Raw genomic sequence first — 25028 nt, forward strand, 5'->3', positions numbered from 1 at the left:
TTTAGGGTTATTTTTTTTCTGGTTCTGTGAAAAATCCATTGGTATTTAGATAGGGATTTCATTGACATCTGTAGAAATCTAGAGATTGCTTTGGGGAGTATGGAGTTTTTAATGATGCCCACCGTGAGCATGGCATAGCCTCCCATTTATTTGTACCTTTTAAAATTTCTTTCTTTAGTACCTTTTCTGAGTATGGGGCTGTTACCTCTTTAATAAAATTTATTCCTGGGTATTTTATTATTTTATTCTTTTTGATTCAATTTTAAATGAGATTTTTTTTCTTACATTCTTTTCCTAAACATTCATTATTGGTGTATAAAAATGCAAGCAATTTGTAAATATTAATTTTGTATCTGCTACTTTAATGAATTAGAATGATTAGTTCCATTAATATTCTGGTGGAATCTTCAGAATTCTTTATATATAGTATCATGTCATCTGTACATAGTGAAAGTTTCATTTCTTCCTTTCCAATTCCAACACCTTTTTTCCCCTTGTCTAATTGCTGTGGCTAGGAATTCCAATACTATGTTGGAAAATGGTGAAAGGGGTCACCCTTCTCATTCCTCATCTTTAAAAAAAATCTTTTAGGTTTTCACCATTGAGTCTGATGTTAGCTATAGTGTTGTTATATAGGGTCTTTATTATGTTGAGATATATGTCCTCTATCTCACTTCTAGAGATTTTTTGTCGTAAATGGATGCTGGATTTTGTCAAATGCTTTTCCTACATCTATCAATATGAACATATGCTTTTTACCTTCATTTTTTAATGTAATATAACACATTAACTGATTTGAAGATATTAAGACAGCCTTGTATCCCAGGAATAAACCCCAGTTGATCATGGCATATAATCTTTTTAAAGTATTGTTGAATTTGGTTTGCTAATATTTTGTTAACTATTTTTACATCTAATGTTCATTAGTATTATTGACCTATAATTTTTTTGTAGAGTTTAGGTCTGGTTTTGGTACCAGAGTAATACTGGCCTTATAAAAAGAGTTTGGGAGTCTTACCTTCCATTCAATTTTTTGGAATAATTTGAGGATAGATATTAATTATTCTTTGAATGTTTGATAAAATTCATCTATGAATCTATCTGGTCCAGGGGTTTTGTTTCTTGGGATTTTTTTTTTTTTTTCACAATCAGGCTTTAATATATCCTGGTTTTGACAAAGGAAATGGATGGGAAAACCCAGAGAAATCAGATTTAAAATATGACAGCAAATCTAATGAGACTTTGAAGTAATTAATTTTCTACATTTGAGATTTTTTTTAAATTTTAGAATTGAGGGAGAAAATAAGTAAATCTCATGCTATCAACTGACTATAGCAGTGGGAAATGACAAAGATTGAGAGAAGCAAATTTGGGTAGTGATGCAGGCTGTAAGGAGTGATGGGCAAGATGAATCCAGCAAAGGGGCATAAATGAGATAGGGATGAAAATTATGTATGACTTTAGAGCAGCATATAAGATCATAATTAACATTTACTGGGAAATAATGTGAACATAAACATTATGTTACCAAATAAATGTGATTCTCATTGGAAAAAAAGGAGTTAAAAGTTCAATAAGAAGGAATATAACCAAATTTAAAGTAAATATTCTGTAGAGGGATATACTTATCAGGGAATACAGTAGATCCAAACTTCGAAATAAATTGCTGAGCTGAAAGAGAAATAGGGATTAGGATAAGAAGTTTAATGCTACTTCAGGGCGTGGGTATAGGGGGGTGGGATGGGGAGCAATGGGGGGAAAAGTGAGACAATTGTAATAGAAAAAAAACAATAAATTTTTAAAAAGAAAAGAAACTAATTTCTCACTTGACAACTTCAAAACAAAACAAGTGATTTTCAAAATCTATGAGTTTACCTTTAAGGTATTTGCTTTAAATGTCTTTTCATAGGAAGGTTCCCCCTGGGTCTAATATAGACCCCCCCCGCCCCCCAAAAAACAAACCCCAAATAGCAAAACACTACTTCAGATAATAAAATGTGGATATGAGCAACCAATTTATTACTTTCGATTATAATACAACCATCTTGGCTATTTATTTATTTACTTATTGTTTTTCTATTACAGCTGTCCAATTTTCCCCCCATTGTTCCCCCTACCCCACCCACCCCTTCTCCCACATTTACTACCCTGTTGTCCATCTCCATGGGTCATTCATACTTGTTCCTTGACTAAAGCCTTCCCCCTCTTTCCCTTCTTTTCCCCATCCCCCCTGCTGCCCTTGTCACTGTCAGTCTGTTCCTTGTTTACATGCCTCTGGATCTAATTTTCTCATTTGTTTGTGGTGTTCATTAGTTTCCTGGATTAGGTGAGATCATATGGTATTTGTCTTTCACTGCCTGGCTTATTTCACTTAGCATAATACTCTCCACTTCCATCTATGCTATCACAAATGGTAGGAGTTCCTTCCTTCTTTCTGCTGCATAGCATTCCATTGTCTAAATGTACCACAGTTTTTTGACTCACTCCTCTACAGATGGGCTCTTAGACTGTTTCCAGCACTTGACTATTGTAAATAGTGTTGCTATGAACATAGGGGTGCATAGGTTCTTTTGAATTGGGCTTTCAGGATACTTAGCATATAATCCCAGCAGTGGGATCACTGGATCAAAAGACAGTTCCATTTTTAGTTTATTGAGGAAATTCCATACTGTTTTCCACAGTGGCTGAACCAGTCTGCATTCCCACCAACAGTGCACTAGGGTTCCCTTTTCTCCACATCTTCACCAGCACTTGTTATTTGTTGATCTTGTTAATGATGGCCATTCTGACTGGTGTGAGCTGGTATCTCATTGTGATTTTAATTGCATCTTTCTAATGGCTAGTGATGTTGAGTATCTTTTCAAACACCTATGGGCCATCTATATGTTCTCCTTGGAAAAGTTTCTGTTCAGATTCTTTGCCATTTTTTTTAAATTGAATTATCTTCCTGCTGTTAAGTTGTTGAGTTCTTTATAAATTTTGGAGATTAAACCCTTATTCAACATATTGGCAAATATATTCTCCCATACAATGGATTCCCTTTTCATTTTGATAGTGGTTTCCTTAGCTGTGCAGAACTTTTTCATTTGATATAGTGCCATTTATTTTCCTTTTGTTTCCCATGTCCTAGAAGATATATTGACAAAAGTTTTGCTATATGAGGTATCTGAAATTAAACTGCCTATGTTTCCCCCTAAGATTTTTATGCTATCCTGACTTATATTTAAGTCTTTGATCCTTTTTGTTTATTCTGGTGTAGTGTATAAGATGGTGGTCTAGTTTTATTTTTTCTTTTTTTGCATGTACCAGTTCAGTTCTCCTGACACCATTTATTGTAGAGGCTGTCTTTATTACATATGCTCTTATCTCCTTTGATAAATACTAATTGACCATAAAGACATGCGTTTCTTTGTGGGCTCTCTTTTTGTTCCATTGATCTATATGCCTTTTCTTATGCCATTACCACACTATTTTTATTTTAATGGCCTTCTAGAATAGTTTAATATAAGGTATTGTGATCCCTTTGTTCTCCTTTTTCAAGATTTCTGAAGCTAGTCGGGGTGGGTTTTTGTTCCATATAAATTTTTGGAATATTTGTTCTAGATGTGTGAAATATGCCATTAGTATATATTAATGGGAATTGCATTGAAGCTAATAGATTGCTTTGGGTAGTATAGACATTTTAGTGATGTTAATTCTTTGAATCCAAGAACATGGTATATGCTCCCACTTATTTGTATCTTTCTTAATTTCTTTCTTCAGTGTCCTGTAGTTTTCCAAGTACAGGTCTTTTACCTCCTGGGTTAAATTTTTTCCTAAAAAAATAGGAAATGGGAATATTTTCTTAGTTTCTCTTTCTGATAATTCATTATTGGCATGTATAAAAAAAGTCATCAATTTCTGAATATTAACTTTGTTCTTTTATTAAAGATTTTATTTACTTTTAGAGAGAGGAAGAGGGAGAAAAAGTGGGAGAGAAACATGGATGTGTGATTGGCTGCCTCTACCACGCCCCCAGTTTGGGATCTGGCCCATAATCTAGTCATGTACCTGACTAGGAATCAAGCTGGTGACCGTTCAGTTCACAGGCTGGTGCTCAAACCACTAAGCCACATAAGCCAGGGCTGAATATTGACTTTGTATCTTGCTACATTGCTGAATTCATTCATTAGATTATATAGTTTTTTCCTGGAAACTATAGGGTTTTCTATGTACAATATTATATCATCTGAGGATAATAACAGTATTACTTCCTCCTTTCCAATTTGGATACCCTTTATTTCTTCTTCTTGTCTGATCGCTGAAAAAAATAGGTAAAGGCGGACACCCCTGTCTTGTTCCTGATCTTAAGGGAAATAATTTTTTTCATTAATTAATTAATTAATTTGGGGGGGGACCCCGCTCTGTAACAATTTCCCCCTCTCAGACTTAAGACCTTTTATAATCTTATAAAGGACAATGGGCAAAGGTCTTGTGCTCCTCTAGCTGCTTCAAGCTATACATGGTCGTCGTTCTACCTACCCTTGGGTCCAGAAATCCCTAATAAGAGTGGGGGTGTGGAGGGGAGGGTGGCCTTCCCACATGGGGAAAGATCTTGCAGACTCCAGGTCAGTTGGCTGTCCCCAGACAATGGCATGCTCGGTTTAACAGGCTGGCGTCCTTGTTGTATTCTGGAGGCAACAGATTTGGCAACAGGGTTACAAGGCATCATTCAATCCATAACCACTAGATGACAAAAGGAGTATTAATTTTTCAATGTCTCACATTAGGGAATAAAAAGGTTTCTTTGGAGGAAGGTGTGCAAAGCACATCACACCTGTCCAAAGCCTTTTTGCCCATGGAAGAGAATATTTTAGTCTTCCCCCCTCTCAGACCTCTGGACCCTTTCTGTCCAAGCCATTAGCATAGAAAAAAAAAAAAAAAAAAACAGTTTTAAAGTGAAGCCCACAGACCAGCCCATATTTCACCAACCCAACCACTTAATTCAGCCAAACCGTTGAGTCTGAGGAGGCAGCAATGCAGACAGGATTAAGTGAGGCCTATACATACAGACAATCACTCAGGTAATGAGATCATAGGCTTATGCCCTATGAGAACAGAACACACAGGTTAATTTACATAACATAACTCACAAATCAGTCTCTAAATCTGCGAGACTGTCTTATTGGGAAGACATCCAGTTGCAAGGCATTTGACATTCTTCTTGCCTATAAATTAAGCATCTTTGATGATGTCACACACCTAGTTTAACTTTCAAATGAAAACAAACTTTAAATGAAAATAAACTTTAAAGACAGCTGCACTAGTCTATAGTCTACCACTGAGCATTGTGATTTTCCTTGAAGCACGATTTTTCTCCTTAAGATTACCCTCCTTGTCATTGAAAGGACTGCATTAAGTCCATTTTTAATTTATCCTGTTCATTTGCATAAACACAACAAGAGCAGCAAATGATCACTTATAATCTTTGAGTCTGCTTTGCTGGAACTTACACAAGGAAGCTTTAGGATGACTTTCAGTGTGCCCTTCATGGCACAGAGGCTGAGCCACATAACTGCCATTCAGCCTTGTCCGTAAATACCTGTCTTTTCCAAGTCCTTCAGGTTTTCCATTGTGCCTTAAGGTTCCTCCTAGCCACCTTTCAGGAAAGCAACCTTTGTTCCCTCCCTGGAAATTTTCCCATGAACCACACAACTAACCAAGGTACCAGGCCTTCTTTCTCATAGGCTTTTATTACCTTCAAAAGTCAATCCTAGTTCCTCAGGGCTTTTTGGTAAGAACCAGAGCCCAAGCATGTCCCCTTTAGGCATGACATTCCAGTCAAAGTTTTGGTTAACAAAACCTCTATTAACATCTGGTCTTATTAGATTTATGTAAAGAACCTTATGTCATTATTTACTTCTTCAGAATGCCAAATTCTGAAGGGATCAGGTAAGGAGAAATATATACAGTGTGAAGGAAAATCCTTGTCCTTCTAATATTCACTAAAATTGCATTTCCATGCTTTACATTTTCTTTTGTTCACTCTCCTATATGTGAGGGTTTTTTGGGGGTGTGTGGGGGGGCATTTGCTGGCTGTTTATTTTTTGAGTTGGTGTTTCAGGAATCTTTAGATATAATCCTAGCAATGGAATTGCTGGTTCAAAAGGCAGTTCCATTTTGAGTTTTTTTGAGGAAATTTCACATTGTTTTCCACAGTGGCTGCACCAGTCTGCATTCCCACCAACAGTGTACTAGGGTTCCCTTTCCTCTGCATCCTCGCCAGCACATGTTGTGTGTTGATTTGTTGATGACCATTCTAACTGGTGAGAGGTGGTATCTCTTTGTACTTTTTATTTGCATCTCTGTGATGGCTAGTGATGTTGAGCATTCTTTCATATGCCTATGGACCCTCTGTATGTCCTCTTTGGAAAAGTGTTTGTTCAGGTCCTTTGCCCATTTTTTAATTGGGTTGTCTGTCTTCTTGGTGTTGAGTTGTATAAGTTCTTTATATATTTTGGAGATCAATCCCTTGTGTGAGGTATCATTGGCAAATGTATTTCCCCATATGGGTTGGTTTCCTTTTCAACTTTTTGATGTTTTCTTTTGCTGAGCAGAAGCTCTTTAGTTAGATATAGTCCGATTTGTTTATTTTTTTTTCCTTTATTTTGCTTGCCTTAGGAGATATATCAGTGAAAATATTGCTACATGGGATATCTGAAAATTTCCTGCCTATGTTTTCCTCTAGGACTTTTATGGTGTCCCAGCTTACATTTAAGTCTTTGGTCCATCTTGAGTTTATTCTGGTGTGTGATGTAAGTTCGTGATCTAGTTTCATTTTTTTGCACATCCCTTTCCAGTTCTCCCAACACCATTTGTTGAAGAGGCTCTTCTCACTCAATTTTTGTTCCTTTCCCCTTTGTTGAATATTGACCATATAGACCTGGGTTTATTTCTGGGCTCCCTATTCTGTCCCATTGATCTATATGTCTTTTCTAATGCCAGTATCAGACTGTTTTGATAACCGTGGGCATGTAGTATAGTTTGTATCAGGTATTGTGATTCTCCTACTGTGTTCTTTTTCCTCAAGATTGCTGTGGCTATTCGGGGACTTTTTTTGTTCCATATAAATTTTTGAAGTATTTGTTCTAGGTCTGTGAAATATGTCATTTGTATTTTAATAGTGATTGCGTTGAATCTGTAAATTGCTTTGGGTAGTATGGACATTTCAATGATGTTGATTTTTCCCATTCATGAACATGGTATATGCTTCCATTTATTTGTATCTTCCTTAATTTCTTTCTTCAGTGTTCTATAGTTTTCTGAGTACAGGTCTTTTACCTGCTTGGTTAAGTTTATTCCTAGGTGCTTTGTTTTTCTTGTTGCTATAGTAAATGGGATTTTCTTTCTTGTTTCTATCTCTGATATTTTATTGTTGGTGTACAGAAATGCCTTCATTTCTGAATATTTACTTTGTATCCTGCTATTTTTCCAAATTCACTAAATTTGTCGAGTAGTTTTTTGTGGAGTCTATAGGGTTTTCTATGTACACTATCATGTCATCTGCAAATGACAGTTTTACTTCCTCTTTTCCAACTTGGATGCCTTTTATTTCTCTTTCTTGTCTGATTGCTGTCATTTATTTTTGCTCTGATCTTGATTATTTCCTTCATACTATTCACTTTGGGCTTTGTTTTTTGTTTTTCTAGATCTTTTCAGTGTAGGGTTAAGTTGTTTATTTGAGATTTTTCTCTCTTCCTTAGGTGGGCCTGTAATGCTACAAACTTCCCTCTCAGGACTACTTTTGCTGTGTCCTATAGATTTTGGCTTGTTGTCTGTTCATTTTCATTTTGTTTTCAGATACTTTCTGATTTCCTCCTTGATCTCATTGTTAACCCATTCATTATTTAATTACATGTTATTTTGAGGGTTCTTTTTTTTTTTTTGAAATTGTTTTCTCTAAGGTTCAATCCCTTATGATTGAGAAAATGCTTGATATGATTTCATTTTTCTTTAGTTTTTTAAGACTTACTTAGTGTCCTATCATGTGCTCTATCTTTGAGAATGATCCATGTACACTGTAGAAGAATGTTTATTCTGTTGCTTTGAAATGAAATGTTCTGTAAATGTCAATTACATTTGATCTAGTATATCATATAAGGTCACTGTTTCCTTATTCATCTTTTTGTCTGGAAGACCTGTCCATTGGTGACAAGGGGATGTTAAAGTACCCTATAATGACTGTATTGCTACCTCTTCCTTAAGTCCTCCAAGCATTTCTTTACATATTTAAGTGCTCCTATATTGAATGCACGTATGTTTACCAGGATTATATCCTCTTGTTATATTGACCCCTTTAGTACTGATACTATGCAATGACCTTCTCTGTTCTTTGTTATAGCCTTTGTTTTGAAGTCTATTTTGTCAGATAGAAGTGTTGCGACCCCAGTTTTTTTTCTCCATTTTCATGGAATTTTTTTTTTTTTTTCGCTTTTCAACCTCTGTAAATCTTTTGTTCTGAGGGGGGGTCACTTTCAGACAGTGTATTTACAAGTCATGTTTTCTTATCCATTTAATTACCCTGTGTCTTTTAATTGGAGCACTTAATCCATTTACTTTGAAGGCTATTATTGATAGGAACTTATTCATTGCCATTTTTTTCCTTTGTACCTGCGTTTCTCTATTTCTTCTTAATGCAATCCCTTTAGCATGTTGGAATGCTTAATAGGTAGAAATGTACACTTTAGCGTTTTTTGTCTGGAAAGCTCTTTATTAAATGAAAGCCTTGGTGAATAGAGTAGTCCTGGTTGCAGGTCCTTGCTTTTCATTACTTGGAATACTTCATGCCAGTTTTTTCTGGCCTGTAGTGTTTCTGTTAAGAAATCAGCTGAAAGCCTTATCGGAGCTCCCTTGTAAGTACCTGAATGTTTCTCTCTTACTGCCTTTAAGGTTTTCTCTTTGTCTTTACATTTTGCCACCTTAATTGTAATGTGTCTTGTCATTGGTCTCTTTGGGTTCATCTTGATTGGGACTCTGTGCTTCCTCAACTTGTGGGATTTTTTTCTTTCACCAGGTTATGGTAGTTTTCTGTCATTATTTCTTTTTTTTTAATATTTATTTGTTTGTTTACTTATTTATTTTATTTGTAGAGAGAGGGGACAGGAGAAAGAGAGGGAGAGAAACATCACTGGGTGGTTACCTCTCACTTGCGCCCCCAACTGGGGACCTGACGTGCAACCTAGTCATGTGTCCTGACTGGGAATCGAACCAGTGACACTTGGCTCACAGGCCAAGCTCAACCACTGAGCCACAGCAGCCAGGGCTCTGTCATTATTTCTTCAAACAGGTTTTCTATCCCTTGTTCCCTTTCTTATTTTTCTACTATCCCTATCATGTGAGTATTATTATGTTTTATGTTGTCCAAAAGCTTCCCTTAAGTTCTCCTTGTTTTTTTCATTCTTTTTCCATTTGGTTGCTCTGGCTGAGTGTTTTTCCCTATCTTGTTTTCCAAATCACTGATTCAATCCTCTGCTTTGTCATAGCAGAGACAAATCCTGTGGCCTTTCTCCACTGCATACTACATTGGAAGCTGAGCCTGGCCCTGGCACTGCATGCTTGAGAGCCCAGTCTGGAGTCCAGGTTTCTCTCCTCTCAGGGGGATCCTTCCACAGCTGTGCTGTAAACTTGGCCCACTACGCATGTTAACAAGGTCATTCCCTTTTGCATCTCACTTTTCCTTTCCGTCTCTAGTTGGTTTTTGGCTGTTCCTTGTTAAAAGTGTCTTTTTCAACCTTTGGTTATTTATTTTGAGTAGCTTTTTCCTTTTTTAGTTTTATTTCCATTTTTATTCTGGGAGGAAGTATGAGAAATATCCTCCTACTCTGGGCCAACTTGTGACCCTCTTCCTGGATGCTGGTTTTTTTGGATTATTATCTTCCATCCATTCACTTTAAATTTATGTTTGTCTCTTTACCTGTGAGTGGTGTTTTAAAGGCAACATATAATTGTTGTTTGTCTTTTAATACATCCTGCCACTCTCTGCCTTTTTGTTGGTGAGTTCAATCAACTTACATTTACAATGATTATTGATATATGAGAAATTACTACAGCTATTTTATCTTTTTGTGTGTAGTTGCTCTGTGTCTCCACTGTTTTCCTTTTCCCTGGGTTTTTGTCTGCTATTTTAATTTGATGGTAGTCTATGATTTTCGTTCTGTTTTTTAATATGTATGTTTCTCTGTTCTAGATTTTTGTTTTATGGTTACCATTAGGTTTGTGTAATGAGCATTTTTATATACACAAGTCACTTTTCATCTGAGTACACCTTAGCTCTAGTTACCTGTGCAAGTTCATTCCTTTTCCTCTACCACTTTGTGTTTTTGTTGCTACAAATAATTCCTTTTTATGCTGTATATTCATTTCCAAATAGCAGGAGCTATAGTCTTTTAAAAATACTTTTTCTCTCCTTAACCTTTATGTCATAACTAAGTGTTTAATACTCTATTCTGAAATAGAGTTGCAATTCCCTGCTTTTGTCTGTTTGTTATATAGTTTTGTATCTTTTGTCATCATACTCACAGCTTTATTATGGTTTTTGTTTTATTTCTGGTAAAAGAGCTTCTTTCAACATTTCTTGTAATGAAGGTTTTGTGGTGGTAAATTCTCTCAGCTTTTGTGCAGAAAGGCCTTCATTTCTCCTTTATATCTAATGGATAACTTTGCTCCGTATATTACATTGGGGAACATAATTTTCATGAGTTAGATCTGACACTTGTTTTTGACTAACTTTTAGCATCTGAATCCAAAAATGACCCCAGTTTTCCTCTCTTGCGTCAACTTTTTAAGAGAAAGGATATCCTCCCTTTGTCCCAAATATCATACAAAATGTACATTCAAAGGAAAATAAAAAAAAAATTACCTGAATATACCATTTATTTAGAGTTATTTTATTTCTTTAAAGGCTATATATTGTTACTGTAAGTCAAATTGTGTACAAGTAGTACAGTTCTGCTACCAAACATACATATTAAGGTATTTTATCTTTTCAAACAACAGGCTAGAAAATGCCAAAATTAGATACTTGAAACAGTCTCCTTCAGTTGGCAAAGCTTTAACAAATTGCTTCATAAGACTGAGTTTTATGTGCAGAGGTGGGAATATAATGTCCTTCCCATCAACAAGTGGCTCATGTAGAATGTTTGGATCACCAGGTTTGAAGTCAGATCTTGGAGGCCAATTCAACTCCACCCAATGCTTCTCAAGAGCTCTGCTGTCCCACATACACAGAAAACAGGGATAGTTGGTGTATTCGCATTGCTGACCAAGAAGGAAGCAGACCATTTTAAGGTCAACACAGATGGTCCAATTGTGCTTGTGATATTGCAACAGATCAATGACTCTCTTTATGTCTTCATATTCTTCATGAAAAGAAACTGAATGGTCAGTTGGGACAGCACCATATAAATTGCCATTGTGGAGGAGCACACACTTTAAGCTCTGCTTTGAGCTATCGATGAACAGTCACCATTCAGTTGTGTTATAGATTGGAATTCCCAATTCCTCCATTAAACCACGTATGTTATTGCAATACACAAAGCCACCATCACTTTGAAAGTACTGCAGAAATGCACTTCCTCTTGATCAAAAGTAGGATGCCTTTGCTCCTTTTTCAAGCAAGTTTTTCTCATGCAGTCTTGATGGTAGGAGTTCTGAAGCCTTTTTGGATAGTCCCAAATCTCGTGCCAAATCATTCAACTCATGCTGATCAAATCCCTTATGAACTGAGTCATGTTAAATGTCAAAATCTTCATCATTGCTGTCACTTAGTTCTTCACCATACTCCTGTTTTTCAAAAGAGGGTAGTTCAATGAAAACTGGCACTGGGATTTCAGCTGAATGAGGCACTGGGCGTATAGCTGATGTAGACTATGATACTCTATTTTACATTTATTTTTCTTGTTATATCCTGATGTTTTCACTATACAAAAGTAACAGTCACTTGAATGATCTCTGGGCTCTCGCCAAACCATAGGTATACCAAATGGCAATTTATCACATGTTCCCTTTGGCCACATCTGTAAACTCTCAACACACTGCTTGCACACCTTGTGAGTGGCCTAAGACTTATCTTGATCACCAAGTTTTACTTTAAAATATGCAAAATAGGTTTGCCTAACAAATGCGCTGATGTTTGTCCTTTGACTGCGAATGGTGAAACTGCCACAGATATAACAAAATGAATCAGGGTTGTTTAGGCACTTAGGACGAGAAATATCAGAGACAGACATGATCTGAAGGAAAGGAAATAAGTACATATGCAAATAAAAGGATGAATTCTGCTAACTCCTTGTATACAGACAAGAACTTGGACTATACTTCAGAATACGATTCACTATATAGAACGGCACACAACCTCTCACCACACTGTCTCATGTGTAACCGAATAGCCTAGACAAGTATGAACCTATCACTGGTCTCCAAGGTCATCCCCCACCCCTCCCCACTTGAGGGAGGTTTGCTCTCAGCCAGTAGGAGAGATTAGTGCTTCCCTCGATCCAGGCTCAATCCAGCCTAGAGTGTTTGCATTAAGATAAGCAGTACAGGAAAAACTTGACGTGATAAAAGAAAATTAACTGCAGTTTTGAAATCAGCATGCCTATTTAAGTCTAAAACAGCTAAAAATTTAAACTCAACAGGAATTATGTTAAAAATTGTTCCCTTGTGTTGATTTCTTTCTTTAAATGCTTACATATTTGATTTCATTTTCTTTTTGCATATAAGGTTTCTGCTGAGACTTTCAATGATAATCCATTGGGCTTTTTTTTATAGGTTTCAATCCTCTCACCCCCGACCCCTGACTTCCTTGAGAATTTTTTATCATTAACTTTTGACAGTTTTTATATAATGTGTCTTAGAGACGGACTCTTTGCATTCAGGATATTAAGTGTTCTGTGAGCTTCTTGGATTCAAAGTTCCAGCTCTATTCAATGGTTTGGAAAATTCTCATCAATTATTTGTTTGACAGGCTCTCTGTTTCCCTCTCTCTGATAGGAGTCAGTGCTGTACTATCTGAGGTGTCCCAACTGCCTGCACCAGCCTCTGTTCATGGTGGGTGGGGAAAGAGGTGGGCAGGTGATGGGAAGTGCACATGCTGCAGCTTAGTTTCTTCCACTGCAACTAGCTGAAATGATGTTTCTGTCCCTCCAGCCCTTCCCAGGCTATTGAGAGAGGGCTGCAATTCAACACCACTACTACTGCATCATCTGGAACTGGGTGGGTGACAGGAACTGGGAGGCATTTGTGCATATTAACCACATCGCCTCCCCTGTCACTGGATTCAGCCACAATATGTACTAGCCACTCGGGCCAAAATGCTGCCTCTGTTCCTCTCTGGGCTGCCGAGTGAGGGCTTCACCCTGACTCTTCACTGCTACTACATCGGGTGGGGCCATGGTCTAGTACTGCGTCTGTGGCCCTTGTCTCTCCATCCTTTCCCTGCTTACTTCAACACACTCACCTTTAGATGTCTCAGCCGTGTTTATGTATTGAGCATGGACTCATTTGTTAAATTAGTTGTCCAACTTATAACTTCAAAGGGAGAAACCAAGAGGTCTTCTCACTCTGCCATAATGCTGACATCACTCCAGTATTCTTATTTTTAATTCATAGAAAAAAATAATTCTTTTGGCCCTGGCTGGATAGCTCAGTTGTTTGGAGCATCATCTCATACACCAAAAGGTAGCGGGGGTTTTATCCCTGGTCAGGGCATGTATGGGAGGCAACTGATTGCTGTTTCTCTCTTTCTGTCCCTTCCTGTCTCTCTAAAATCAATAAACATATCCTTGGATAAGGATTAAAAAATAATTATTATTATTACTATTTTGGTTGGTATCATACATTCTAGTTACCTCTTTTTTTCCAGTCAGTATTACATTTGGGAACTCTATCATACCTGTAAGCAGAAGTAATTAACTATATTTTAACATAAAAGTATAAAGATATTGACTTGCTATAATATGTAATATATATAATATTGCATTTACTTATAATATTGAGGTCAATTCTGTGTGTAAAATTTTCAAAGTACATTGACAAATTTCTGGTTTGTCATCACTAAAAGTCCTGTGAACTAGATAAATCTAGTATTATAATTCTCATTATAAAGTAAGTAAACAGGCCTAGCAAGATTCATTAATTTTTCTCAAAGTCAAATAACCTTTAAAACAATTGAGATGAGGTCTTTTGTCTTCTATAACAACACTTTTTGCAGTTTCCAAAATCTGTCTTACTGGAAGATGTAAAACCCTGTATGAAGTAACAAAACATCTATTCAATAGTATCCTAGAACTTTTAATTTCTTGTAAGGAAGGTAGTGTAATGGAGTGGAAAGAACTAGATTCAGAATAAACAGATGATTTGCCAACAAGATTTAATCTAAGAAATAAAAGAACATGGAACTTATATAAAATAAGCAAAATGACATTCATCCAACTAGTGTATATTTAATGTAGGAAGCAAAAAATACAGACTTACAATTGTTCAGCTAGAAGGCATACTGTAAATTGAGAGAAAAGCAACTTACTGTATGCCTAATGGTTAAAGTGATCAAAATGACTGTGTAGGAGAACAGTTTTAATTTCTCAGGAGATTTAGTTATAAAATTAGTCAATGGTCTTTGTCTTTTAATAAATGGAACAAAATAAAGAGCAAAGGATTAAGAGCGAAGTTCTATCTGTTTATAACTACTACAGTGTCAAAACTTTAGAGATACAAATTTTTGTAATTATTTTCTGTTAAAATTTCCTTTGTTTATAAAGAGAAGTAATTTGGAGCCTAATAATTATAATTTTACTTCAAAAAGGCACCTAATTACATACCTAAGCATCGTAGCTTTTTAAAAAGTGTGACATTTCTTGACCTATTTCCCATTGCATTGCAAAAAGATGTTACATGATTCTTCTGCAAAGAATATAAGACACAGTTAAAGGGCAGAATGGGTAATTACTATTTACATGATAAAATGTGATTGCAGGTCATTCCTGTCCTTTGCAATGGTCATAATAACATTGAGATCAACTATATTTTTATGTGGAAAATTATACAATGGCTATTATACAAGATCAACCTATCCTAAGTAAAGGCACAGTATCCTTTCTGATTTGCTCCAGTCATTGCCTGATGTCTCAACTCTATAACATTACTTTCCAGTAATCTTATTTTTAATTCAAAGGCAAAAATAATAATGGTCTGAGTGATACATTCTAGTTGCATTTTTTTTCTCTCTCAGAGTTGCATTTGGGAACTGCAATGGGTTGGCTGTGGTGGATTTTATACAGAAGACAGTACTGTTAAGCATGGGGACCATTGACCTATATAGATCAAGTGACCTTTACCAACGACAACCACGGTCTCCTCGAAAAAACAAGCAGTTCATTGCAGGTAGGAGATAAAAGAAGATGATTATGAACTTGATTAGTTTGTCTGTTTTCTTACCTTTAGATTTCTTCTTTCTTCTGTGATTCTATTAAAATGCATGGCAATATAAAGTGAATATAATTTATAATACCATGTAAGTAAAATTAAACATAAACATAGTAAGAATCTTTGAAAGACTAAATGAGGTGTCTAAACTTTAATTAAAGTTAGGAAGCATCTCAAGTTTCTTAGGTTGAAGTCCTAGGAAATAATAGAAATTAAGCTATTAAATATAAAAATGCTATGAAAATCAGGCTCTCTAGTTGAAAACACTGCTTTCAGTGGTTGTATTAAAGAGGATAATTTTCTCCTAGTATATCTGGCCCCTTTAAAAATATAATATTAAAAGTTGGAAGTTAAAAGTAGTAATTCTGGTAGAAGTTAAAAGTAGTTATTTACTTCCTTTAATTTTTTTACTTAACTCTATATTTTAGCTGTCATCTTGCCTTGGTGGGTGATAATTTTCTAGAAGGTATTTTAACAAATGTAGCATACATTATCAATTAACTTTTAAAATGTTACAAAAGATAACATTTTTTTCTTGACAGGATTAATAGTTGATTTATTTAATTATAAAATAAAAATAAAAATGGTTAATTAGAATTTAAACAGAAATATTTCCTACATAGTGGCAAATTTAGATATGCCAAATCATCCAAAGTTTTACTAAAATGTCAATATTTATATAGTTGGCTTTGTAAACATTGTCAAACTTTTGTATATTTCTGTCCACTAACATAATTTGGTTTAAAAATTTAGGTAAAAAATTAGGCTAAAAGGTTCACAGATAGAAATATATTTATAGTATTATGTCAGTGGACAAAAATACATAGTTTTTTGTTTTGTTTTATTTTGTTTTTTTTAAATGGTAAACATAGTTTTTCTTTTAATTTTTTATTTTTCTATCACAGTTGTCCCATTTAATACAGAGTTTTTTAAAAAAATTTAGACAGTTTTTTAATTGAATTTATTGGAGTGACAATGGTTAACAAGATAGTTCTTCTAAAATTTTTTAATCAATTGAATATTGAAGACTTTACTAAAATACCCATGCAAGAATATTTTAAAATAAAAACAGTGCATGATGGTAGCTATTATGTTCTAAAAAACAGTTGTGCCAAATTTAACATCTGACTGTGATACTAAAAGTTTTGCTTTGCTAATGAAAAGATTACTTGATTTACTAAAATATTTTTGTTTATTTTTCTTTTGGAAACTTCAGCTCTTTCAAAATGCTGGGTTTAACTGTTTTCAGGAGAACAGAAGTTCTCTTTCAGAACTTGAATATTTTTGTTTGTTAGGAAGCTCAATTTTTAGCAATATTTTTGGAGTGCTGGAAATTTCAAATTTTATAGGTCTGCTTCAGCCACTATTGGCTTTTGAAAGAAAGACAAAATAAGAGAAATGTGCATGTGTGTATCATGAGATTCCCTAGAAATAAAAAGGTTGATTTTTTAAAAGTTTGTGGACTCTAGGGTAGAAGGATGTTAGATGACAGCAGGCACTGTTTGCATACTGAAAGCACCAATTCAATCAGAAAAGCTTTGTATTCTCTGGCAGTATCTAAGTTACTGCTGGATATACACAGTGGGTGACAGGTAATACAACTGTTATTTAATTTAATCTTGTTGAGCCTTAACATTTATTATTAGAGCTTAGAATTTTGATGACTTTAACATTAGGAAAAACTGTAATGAAATTGTAAATTTTGTATTTACTGTATAAAATGAGTACTCACTTTGTTATAAAAATACTACAGACTAAACTCCCTAAACTATCTTTTTAATACTGCAAATTACAGACAATCATTTTGATATTTATGAGGCAACATACATATTATTTGCAAGACAAATAAGTTTACTACATAAAAAACCTGAGAAATATGCCATCCATTTTTATAAGACATTTGATTAAATAAAATTACTACAACATTCTCATCATTCATCTACCACATTTTACTTTCTAGTTGATTTATTTTTTTAATATCTTCTCTCTAATTTGATTACCTAAACTTGCTGCAATTTCTTCATCGTGGCTGTTCTAGATTCTGGTATGATATCACTTCCTTTCACTTTAGACTCTTTCTCTCTCTTTCCCCTGCCTGCTGCTGATGCTGGTGTTCTAGCATGTTCCAAAGACAACTTTTGCATGCGTGGCCTGTCTAACTTTTATCCTGATTTAACGAAACGGATCCGTACCTCCTTTCAGAGTAAGTTCTATTAAGGTTAGGCAAATAGCATTTTTAAGTTATAATGCTTGAATTAAATCCACATATCTGGGCTCAGTAATGTGTTTTTAAAACACATTCAGCATGCATGCAGTTTTTGTTTTATTGAAGTGCAGCTTGATAATTTTAATTACAGTTATAAAAATATTTTTAAATTATTGTCATGGACCCATTTACTCATATCCATTGTTTCAGTGTTTATTTTAAACCATGCAGACCAAGTCCTATTAGTTCAAGAGTCACTGTCTTTTGTTTTGAGGAAGAAGAGCTATGGTATCCTTATAAATAAAAAACCTGATATGCCAGTATTAACAATAATTGAATGCTTTCTTCTTTTGGAAACCTTGTGCCTTTGGCCATTTTATAAAATTATTCTAACCATAGCCACAATATTTTCTTTTACTAACTAATGACATTTCTTAGAGGTAGCTTTGTATTCCTAAATTCTGATGGTTTTTATTAAAATAAAATACACAATTGGGGAATTAAGGTCACAAATAAAAGAGTCAATGCTATTATATTATTATAATTGACCATGCTAGCAAATGCAAATATGAAGATGGTAGAGTAAGCAATTCTAAAAATCAATACAGAAAGAGTGGGGAGTGAGCATATGATTAGATATGCAGATGATACTAGTGATGTTTTGGGTGAATACTTATTGACATGAGATGATTATGATAAGTAAATCAATGTTATATTTAAAAGTATGTTTCCTAAGAACATATACAAGATGATTCATATTTGTGTAAAATATACATACACATACACATGTATGTTTTTGTGCAGTATCTTGAATTTCTTCATACCTCACCTCGCCAGCTTGTAGATACTAATGGAATCCCATCACTTCTAAAACCCTAAAACTTTGTGTTTCTCTAGCTAAAGGAAGTCTATGTCTGTGAAATCCTTAACTTTTTTCTGGGAGTACCCAGAGGATGACTTATTTTTGCTCATAAGTATTATCTAGTTTTCTGTTCTAGCAAAGCGCCCCCTTTTGGGGTGCTTCCCACTGTCTCTGCCCCTGGTGTCTTGTGACTAGAACACTTACATCTATGTTGGCTTCTGCTCCTTTCCATTATGCCAGTTCCTTTATTTAGGTGCCTCCAGTGTACAGGCTTATACACAGTAGTGTTTGAACCATTTAGTTGGTAGTTAACCTACATTTGTTTATATGTTTACTCACTTTTATGCATAGACTCTACCTTTCCAAATGCATGACAGGAAACTGAAGAACATACCTGAATTTTTATATTCTCTACACCCAGCACAAGTATGAACTCAGTAAGTAAATGATGATAGTAGTGGGATAGAGAATGACAACAGGTAATTTTTGCTCACCTGTAGAATCAGGGGATTTCTCAAAGATGACACATGAGAGTAGAAATAGCTTCTGTAGTTACTGGGTTCACTGGAATTTTGCAAAAGAATCAGTTTTTTTCTAAACAAAGGTCTAAAGTGTCAAGACAGATGAAAAATCAAATCCATACAAGGCCATAAAAAGATCTTCCATGTCTCCTCCAGAAGGCTCCATAGAGGTTCTGGCAAGCTTGAGATTTGAAGGCAGATTTCTTAGTCTTCTCTTGATAATCATAGCATACGTATATTTTAATAGACTGATTCTTTAAAGCCTTGAAGTTATATCCTAGAACTTGCTTTTAAAAATTTTATGAAAATTTAGCTTTAATTGTCAGATAATATAACCTGGTTACATTTCTACAGTTTTCTTTTATTATAATAGAGACTGCACAGTCTCTTCATGAATTGTTTTATAGCTTTCAGAAAAGCGTATCTTCTTTGTCCCTATTTGGAGGAAATTTAACCCAATTTCTGGGATTGTGCTTGGCAATTTGATTGGATATTATATTATTTAATGGTCATTATAACCCTTTGAGGGAGATAGATATTTATTAGTAAGTTCCTCTACAGATCAGAAAATTGAAATTAATCAATATTCTATGATGAGAAACCACTTTTTAGTTTTTGCCCATAATTGTTAAACTCATATATTCAAAAATGAAACAATTTAAAATTATTTTCCACAACTGAAGAAATTGGACAAGGTGTTCTAAAAAATCCATCTTTATATTTTATTGTATGTTTTAATTTGGCTCTCAAAGTGATATTGCATTCTATTTTGAACCTTATACTTTTCATTTTGAGAAACGTCTCAGTTGCAATCTTTTCCTGGGCTATTTCACTTGTAAGACAGGTTAGGCTCCAAAGAGCTGACTTCCCTAAACCTTTAAATTCTCATCAGCAAATCTTTGCATTGTAGAATAATAAAACTTTATAGTTCCAAGGAAACCTCTGTATTTTACAGATTATGATTTGTAGAAGCAATTAAATGCTCCACCCTGAGATTGATCCAGCAGGTCTGGTAGGGCTCTGCTTTGTGCATCCACTAGAATGTGCAAGCAGGGCTCTTCTACTGGAGAGAATGTGAAACTAGCAGTGTTCTAGTGCCCACATGCAGGTGGGTTTGCCCCACTCAGAGAAGGTGCAAAACTAGCAAAGTGCTATTGTGCATGCACACAGGGCTGCCCAAACAAGAGAAAGTATAAAACTAGAGGGGTACTTCTATGAGTGAATGCAGGGCTACCCACCTGGAGAAGGTACTGAACACTGATGGGGCACTACTGCATGAGCCCATAGGACTGTCCTGCCTGGAGAAAGTGCACAACTTGTAAGGTGTTGTTGTACATGTTTCCCAGACCAAGCTTGGATAACAAATACTTAAAGTAATAGGGCATGCTGCACACACACCAGGCAGCACAACCCAAATTGGAAGGGCAAGAATATATGCACACATTAAGCTGCCTTGCCTAGACTGTTTTCTGGCCATGGGAAGCCAGAAAAATAGGGACTTATAGCACACCTGTGTACACCGGACTGCTCCTTCAGGGAGCCACTCTTTCTGGCTAGGTGGCACACCAGTCACTGCACACACCCTCCCTGAATAATAATATCATCTGGTGCCCAGATGATACAGAGATCACTTTTTCAAGATTGGCAGGGATAGCCATTTTATCTAACTCAAAGGAATAAATAAAGTTAAACAAAATGGGAAGAGAGAAGAATATGACCCAAAGAAATGAAGGAATAAGAAAAAATTCTGGAGAAAACCCTAGTGAAAAAGAGATAATGAATTTGCCTGATAAAAACTCAGAGAAATGGATAAAAGGATGCTCAACAAAATTGAGAATAGAATAGACCGACTCAACTCAAAAAGTAGAGATTTCTGATCAAGATAGAGGAGTAGGTAGACATGCTTCACCTCCTTGCGCAACCTTAAGGAATATTATAACCTCAAATCAAACACCCAGAAGTGCCAGAAAATTGAACTGTATGGAAGTCCAAGAACTAAGGATTTGAAGAAGCCATATCCATCCAAATGGGTAGAAGGAATGGAGACAGGGAGCTGGGGCAGACAGGATGTGATGTGGTGGCAGTGAGGGGGCAGTGGCAAGGCTGCAGCAGCAGCTGGCAGAATGGGCAGTCCCACATTCATGTGTGCTGCCTAAAAATTGGGAGGGATACCTGAGGAGAAAGCGATCCCAGCCCCTGGCCAGACAACACAGCCAAGGGTTTCAGCACAAGGAAAATAAAGCCTCATAACTTTTGGCTGTAAAGACCAGTGGGGGTAGGGACAGTGGAAGAATCTGCTGGTCTTTAAGGAGAATCTGTTTAAAGGGACTGCAAATTCCTAGAATGTATGCAAACTGGCCCACTCTGGGAACCACCACCAGGGTAATAGCCAGAGGGCACCAGTCCCAAACTGGACAGGGGGTGAAGTGACTAAAATCAGGGTGATGCCAAGTAAGCCTCCAGCAGCTAGGCAGTGGCTCCCCCCCCCTTCAATCCCTCCTCCATATGCAGAGCTGCAAAGTAGTGAAGCTGGTTGCCCTCCTCTGACAAATACCTAAGGCTCCACTGCATACAACTTAACAGGTGTGCTAAGACAGAGAATAAAAGCAGCTCTACATAATACACAGAAAAAACACAGGGAGGCTGCCAAATTGAGACAAAGAAACATGGCCCAAATGAAAGAACAGAACAAAACCTCAGAAAAAGAACTAAATGAAATAGAGATAGCCAACCTATCAGATGCAGCGTTCAAAACACTGGTGATAAGGACCCTCAGAGAATTCATTGATTAAGGGCAAAGCATAAGGGAAGAAATGAAGGCTACACTAAGTGAGATAAAGAAAAATCCACAGAGAACCAACAGTGAAGGGAAGGAAGCCGAGGTTCAAATCAACAATTTGGAACATAAGGAAGAAATATACAGTCAAAACAGAATGAAGAAACAAGAATTTTTTTTAAAAGGAGGAGAGAATAAAAAGACTCTGGGACACCTCCAAAAGTACCAACATTTGAATCATAGGGATGCCAGAAGGAGAAGAGGAAGAGCAAGAAATTGAAAACTTATTTGAAAAGATAATGAAAGAAGACTTCCCTAATTTGGTAAAGGAACTAGACATACAAGTCCAGGAAGCACAGAATCCCAAACAAGTTGGACCCAAAGAGAGCCATGCCAAGACACAATAATTAAAATGCTGAAGGCTAAAGGTAGAGAACCTTAAAAGCAGCAAGAGAAAGCAGAGAATTACCTACAAAGGAGTTCCCATAAGACTATCAGTTGATTTCTCAAAAGAAACTGCAGGCAAGAAGGGACTAGCAAGAAGTATTCAACATGATGAAAACAAGTACCTACAACCTAGATTACTCTATCCAGCAGAGCTATCATTTAGAATGGAAAGGTAGATAAAGTGCTTCCAGGACAAGGGAAAGTTAAAAGAGGTCATTGTTACCAAGCCCTTATTATATGAAATGTTAAAGGAACTTAAGAAAAAGATGAAGGTCAAAACTATGAACATTAAAATGACAACAAACTCACAACTATCAACAACTGAATCTAAAAAACAAAACAAAACTAAGCAAACTAGAACAGGAGCAGAATCATAGATATGGAGATCATTTAGAGGGTTATATGTGGGGAAGAGAAGGGGAGAATGGGGGGAAATGTACAGGAATTAAGAAGCATAATTGGTAGGTGAAAAAGAGGGGGATGTTAAGAATAGCATAGGAAATGGAGAAACCAAAGAACTTAAATGCACAACTTGAACAACTCATGAACATGAACCAAGGGGCATTGCTGGAGGGAAGGGAGGTATCAGGCATATGGGGGAAAAGGGGTTAAACATGGGACATATGTAATAGCACAGTCAATAAAATATACTTTATTAAAAAGTAGTTAGACTTCCGGCTAAGATGGAGGTGTAGACAGACACGCTGCATCTCCCACCACAACTAAGAAGGAATACAACTACCTCAAAACTAGAAACAACCATAAGTTCCAGAAAATCAAACTACATGGAAGTCCAGCAAACAAAGGTATAAAGAAGAAATACTCATCCAGACAAGTAGGTGGGGCGGAGAGGAGTTGATGTGGTAGCGGCAGCAGGAGCAGCCAGCCGGCAGAAAGTGCAGTCACATGTTTTAGGGGTTAGGAGGGACACCTGGGGATCATTCCCAGCTCCTCACTGGACCTCTCAGCTCATGGTCCCAGCACTGGAGAGGGTCAAGCCTCATTGCTTCTGACTGTGCAGACCAGTGGGGGTTGGAGTGGAGGCAGAAACTGCCAGTCTCAGCAGAGTCCGCTTGTTTAAAGGGGCCCCGCGGTCCTGGAACATCCGCAGACCAACCCACTCTGGGAACGACGGCCAGGGCAGCAGCTAGAGGGGAGCCAGTCCAGTGCAATGGTGGGAGGGGTGCCTGCGGGGTGGGTGAGTGCTGGACTGGTGGCGTTGTTCCCTCTCTGGCCCCTCCCCCACATGCAGCACCACAGCGTGGTGGTATAGGTCGCCCTGTACTGAGAAATCCCCAAGGCTCTGCCTCTTACAACATGACAGGAATGATAGCTCTGCCTGGAATGCGTAGGCAAACAAACACTGGAGCCTGTCAGAATGAGGAGACAGAGAAGTATGGCGCAAAAGGGGAAACAGATCAAAGTTCCAGTGGGAGAACTAAGCGATGAGGGAATAGCCAACCTCATAGATGAGGAGATAGACACCTTAACAGGTGCAGAATTCAAAACACTGGTGATAAACATGCTCACAGGCTTGACAGATATGCTTGAGTGTGGCAGATGCATAAGGGAAGAAGTGAAGGCTATGCTAAGTGAAACAAAGGAAAATGCACACAAAACCAATAGTGAAGGGAAGGAAACCAGTGTTCAAATCAATGATTTGGAACATAAGGAAGAAAAAAACAGTCAACTAGTGCAGAATGAGGAAGCAAGAATTGAAAAAAAAGGAGTAAAACTTCCCAAATTTTGTGAAGGAGATGGACATACAGGCCCAGGAAGCACGGAGGGTCCCAGGCAAGCTGGAACCAGAGGGGACCACACCAGGATGCATCATGATTGAGATCCCAAAGGTGAAAGATAGAGAGTCCTGGGAGCAGCAAGAGAGAGGTGGAGAGTTGCCTACAGGATGGTGCCTATAGGACTATCAGCTGATATCTCAGAGGACACTTTGCAGGCAAGAAGGGACTGGCAAACAGTATTCAATGTGATGAAAGGCAACCTGCAACCAGGATTACTCTATCCAGCAAAGCTGTCATATGAAATGGAAGGACAGATGAAGTGCTTCCCAGACAAGGTGAAGCTAAAGGAGTTCATCATCACCAAGCCATTATTATATGAAATGTCAAAGGGACTTAAGAAAAAGAAGATCAAAACTACATTAAAATGATGACAAACTCACATCTATCAACTGAATCTAAAAAATAAAAACAATTCAACTAAGCAAACCAGAATAGGAACAGAATCATAGGTATAGGGATCATTTGGAGGGTTATCAGCTGGGAGAGGGGAGGGGGAGAAATGGGGAAATGGTGCAGGGACTAAGAAGCATAATCAGTTGGTACAAAATAGACAGGGTGATGTTAAGAATAATATAGGAAAGGGTGAAGCCAAAGAACTTACATGCATGACCCATGGACATGGACTAAGACGGTTGGGATTGCTGGAGGGAAGGGGTGTACTGGACAGAGGGGAGCAAAGGGGGAAAAAACTGGGATTACTGTAACAGCATAATAAAATATACTTAAAAATAAAAAATAAAAGTAGTTAGAATATATAATAAAGAAGCAGAGAGGAATATACAACACCTGATGTGAAAAATACATTAGAAGGAAAATAACAGCACATTAGTTAATAAAAAAGAATGGATTAGCAACCTGGAAGAGAGAATAGTGGAAATCACCCAGTCAGAACATCAAAATGAAAATATAATTTTAATAACAGTACAGTCACTATTTTTGGAGAGATATCAAGCACTCT

General features: G+C 36.6%; 1 protein-coding gene across 5 annotated transcripts in view; it reads left to right on the forward strand.

Moving 5' to 3' along the window:
- Positions 1-25028, forward strand: part of STXBP5L (syntaxin binding protein 5L) — a 344728-nt gene that overhangs the window by 221326 nt on the left and 98374 nt on the right. For 2 of the 5 annotated variants that reach the window (XM_090265853.1, XM_090265871.1), the window contains exons 18-19: positions 15266-15417; positions 17591-17662. In XM_090265853.1, coding sequence (XP_090121979.1) covers positions 15266-15417; positions 17591-17662 — 224 coding nt within the window. Of the gene's footprint in view, positions 1-15265; positions 15418-17497; positions 17663-25028 lie in introns of all 5 variants that reach the window. The other 3 variants (XM_090265862.1, XM_090265882.1, XM_090265844.1) reach the window with 2 other exon arrangements.

Source organism: Furipterus horrens, unplaced genomic scaffold (genome assembly GCF_987537825.1).
Source record: "Furipterus horrens unplaced genomic scaffold, mFurHor1.1.pri manual_scaffold_1, whole genome shotgun sequence".
NCBI classification, from domain to species: Eukaryota; Metazoa; Chordata; class Mammalia; order Chiroptera; family Furipteridae; genus Furipterus; species Furipterus horrens.